Source organism: Gymnogyps californianus, chromosome 2, assembly GCF_018139145.2.
Source record: "Gymnogyps californianus isolate 813 chromosome 2, ASM1813914v2, whole genome shotgun sequence".
In the NCBI taxonomy this organism is placed as follows: Eukaryota; Metazoa; Chordata; class Aves; order Accipitriformes; family Cathartidae; genus Gymnogyps; species Gymnogyps californianus.
Window position 1 is genome coordinate 96,243,871 of NC_059472.1, and position 3,703 is coordinate 96,247,573.

Consider the following 3,703-nt stretch of genomic DNA (forward strand, 5'->3'; position numbering starts at 1 on the left):
GCCTCAGCATTACTTCTCATTGGAGCAAAAGGATGTGATGTTGGAAAAAGTTTATATGCCCCAAACGTGCTGTCTCATGGCAGGAGATCCACATGAAGAGACCCACAGTTGGAAGAGAGAGAGTTACCAAGTATTTCGCTTTAGTCAGAGCCACGCCACAAGCTCTCATTGCATAAGCATGTTATACCAAATGCATGCACGACTCTTAGAAACAAGAATGTCTCATCAGAAAGCCTAAGGTTAGCTTAAGTAGTTTAAATAGTAGGTTTCACTAACCCAGTTTCTTGTGATGGATGAAAGCCTGGAGCTCGTCACAACTCATCCATGACACTTAGCAGAAACTGTTTGGCAGATTTCAAATTTACAAATGAAGAAAACATTGCTGGAAAAACCTGATGGCTCTGATATAACTCTACACAGACGCAAAAAAGATTCTCCCACTTCTTATATCTGAGTGTTGGTGGCCTTACATGGTAGCATGGTGTGCTGAACAAGGCTTTCATAATTCTGAAGCAGTGATGACTGGTACACTTGGGTGGTTAAAAAAAAAGTTCATATAAGTAAAAAAATAGAATTATACAAGAGGTAAATGTGAGATTTTCCTGTCACAGGGTGCATGCACAGGAAGTCATACAGCTGTATGATACATGCAGGAAGTGGGTAGGAAGCAGTTAAAGTGAATTCAGGGACACCATGAAATATGTACTGCCGGCTCTTCGTTGCCAAGCAAGTAATTATGCTGTACGTCTGTTTAATCTTCAGGATGCAGGTTGCAACTTCCGTCTGCAAGTTGTTTGCTACTTATGCTGCTTCCACATCGACAATGGCTATGAAAATATTAATATTGAAAGTAAGGATGGCAGCTGCATACTACACATCAGATGGACGCATCCATTCTTCAGCAGGAAGCAAGCGCAGCCAGCAAAACAAGAAAAACAAGCTGTTTGTGGTGTCTGATCTGATCTCTTTGCAATATTTCAAGTGAGACTCTTTCTGAGCAGCAATGAATACACTCAGATATTGCTTCTTTGCTGTCCTGATTCTCAGCGTTTCACTTCCATTTGTTTTCTATGCTGTTAATTTGCACGCACAAAAATCTCTTAGGAGGCTGAACTTCTCGGTGACTTCAACTTTAGCAGAAGCCTGTAAAGCACTTGTTGAAGATCAGGCGCCCTTTCTGAAGGAAAACGCTTTAGAAACGTCATTCAGAGGATCCAGTTGCACGGAATACATCACACAGAACCACTACATCACCCGCGCCCTCTCTGCTGAGGAGGCCGCCTTCCCTATTGCCTACATCATGACGCTGCACAAGGAGTTCGAGACCTTCGAGCGGCTCTTCAGGGCAGTGTACATGCCCCAAAACGTCTACTGCGTCCACGTGGACGCCAAGGCGCCGGCCCCCTTCCAGCGGGCGGTGCGGCGCCTGGTGGGCTGCTTCCCCAACGCCTTCCTCGCCTCCCGGGCAGAGCGAGTGGTCTACGGCGGCATCTCCCGCCTCCGGGCTGACCTCCACTGCATGAGGGACCTGCTGGCCTCGGCCGTGCCCTGGCGCTACCTGCTCAACACCTGTGGCCAGGACTTCCCCTTGAAGACCAACCGGGAGATCGTCCGGCTGCTGAAGGGCCTCAGGGGGAAGAACGTCACCCCCGGGGTGCTGCCGCCCCCCCACATCACTGCCCGCACCAAGTATGTGCACAGGGAGCAATTATACTCTTTCTTTTCTTTCATGCTGTGGACATTTGTGCGCAAGGCGCCGCCGCCGCACAACCTGACCATCTACTTTGGCTCCGCGTACGTGGCCGTCACCCGGCCCTTTGTGGAGTTCGTGCTGCGGGACCAGCGCGCCATCGATCTGCTGGCCTGGTCCGAGGACACCTACAGCCCCGATGAGCACTTCTGGGTGACGCTCAACAGGATCCCGGGTGAGTACGCCTTCACTTTTGTTTACTGTAGATACACACGTGCACACACAGGTGCGCACATACACTCACAGACACAGAGACGTGTATCTGAGGTTGATTTTGACAAAGCCTAGATGAAAAATTTAATCAGATCATAACAGATATAAAAGGCTGATCTATCAAATAAGCTTCCTTGCCCTTTTCGACCATTGAGGGAGAGATGACTGCACCGTGCAGGATGTGCATCATCGTTCTGCGTCTGAGCAGGAAGAAGCCCAGGGGATCTAAGTTCAAGTTGAAATCCTTGGACATTTCAGCTGATTTAAGCCTCTTACCTGTAAAAATTGAGATGAAGAAAAGAGAAGGAATAAAGATTAAAATATGTAAGCTACGTAAGTGTTGTAGTGAAGGTATTTGATGAACAAGATGTTCATTTTGCTAGGGGGAATCTCATTTTTCCACAAATAGAAGTAATTTCCTCCCTCCCTATCTATTACTCCAGAACCGGAAAATCTGAATTCAGGCCAGAATCTGCTTCTAGTCTTCACGTGCTTTTCTGTGGGCACACACACATGCACACACACCAGCTCTCCGGTAACATCAGCAAAAAACCCATGTACCCATAACTACTGCCTAAACTCCATTGTACAAGGTCAAGGATTTGCTCAGAGAAACAGAATCAGAGCCAGGATTTTCATCTTTACCTTATGTATTTACAATTAATTTTACCTTGTTCATACGACTGGGAAAGGGTCAGAAGATGCACAGGACTTCTCCCCCATGCACGTTGCTTTTAGGAGCACCTGGTAGGACTTCACTGCTCCCGACTCCCTAGAGCTTCACAGCAGCCCAAAGCAGGGATATGAGGAATGGAAGCAAGGATAAATTTCTTCTCCTGTCTTTTTTTTTCTTTCCACCCTCTCCCTACTGTAACTTGTGGGAAACGAAAACAGGGAGCAGTAACAGAGAGGCAGAGCTGTGTTGGGTTTGTGTAGCAGGGGAGGGGCTGCAGGGGTGGCTCCTGTGAGAAGCTGCTAGAAGCTTCCCCGGCTCCCAAACTCGGACCTGCCTCTGGCCAAGGCTGAGCCCATCAGCAACGGTGGTAGCGCCTCTGGGATAGCATATTGAAGAAGGGGAAAAGACTGCTGAGGTGGAGAGAAGGAAGAAGAAGAGCTACAGGGAAGAGAGGAGTGGGATGTGAGAGAAACTACCATGCAGACACCGAGGTCAGTGAAGAAGGAGAGTGAGGAGGTGCACCGGAGCAGAGATTCCCCTGACAGCCCGTGGTGAGAGGGCAGGCTGTCCCCCCGCAGCCCATGGAGGTTAACGGTGGAGCAGAGATTCCCCTGCAGCCTGTGGAGGACCCCACGCCGGAGCAGGTGGCTGGGCCTGGAGGAGGCCGTGACTCCGTGGGGAAGCCCACGCTGGAGCAGTTCATGGAGGACTCCCGTGGGAAGGACTCACGTTGGAGAAGCTCATGGAGGGCTGACGTCTGTGAGAGGGACCCCACGCTGGAGCAGGGGAAGAGTGTGAGGAGTCCTCCCCCCGAAGAGGAAGGAGTGGCAGAAACAACGTGTGACGAACTGACCGCAACCCCCGTTCCCGCCTCCCTGCGCTGCTGGGGGTGAGGAGGTAGAGATATCCGGGGCAAAGCTGAGCCCAGGAAGAAGGCAGGGGTGAGGGGAAGGTGTGTTTTTTAAGGTGGTTCTATTTCTCATTATACTACTCTGATTTGATTGGTAGCGCATTAAATTGATTTCTTTTTTCCCCAAGTCGATTCTGTTTTGCCCGTGACCATA

The 3,703-nt window shown here is 49.7% G+C and overlaps 1 protein-coding gene across 1 annotated transcript; it reads left to right on the forward strand.

Annotated features, from left to right (window-relative positions):
• Positions 1-1,003: 1,003 nt before the first annotated feature.
• LOC127012660 (N-acetyllactosaminide beta-1,6-N-acetylglucosaminyl-transferase-like) lies at positions 1,004-2,038 on the forward strand. The gene has a single exon (XM_050890893.1). It carries the CDS (start codon positions 1,004-1,006, stop codon positions 2,036-2,038), a length of 1,035 nt encoding a protein of 344 aa, XP_050746850.1.
• The last annotated feature ends 1,665 nt before the right edge of the window (positions 2,039-3,703 follow it).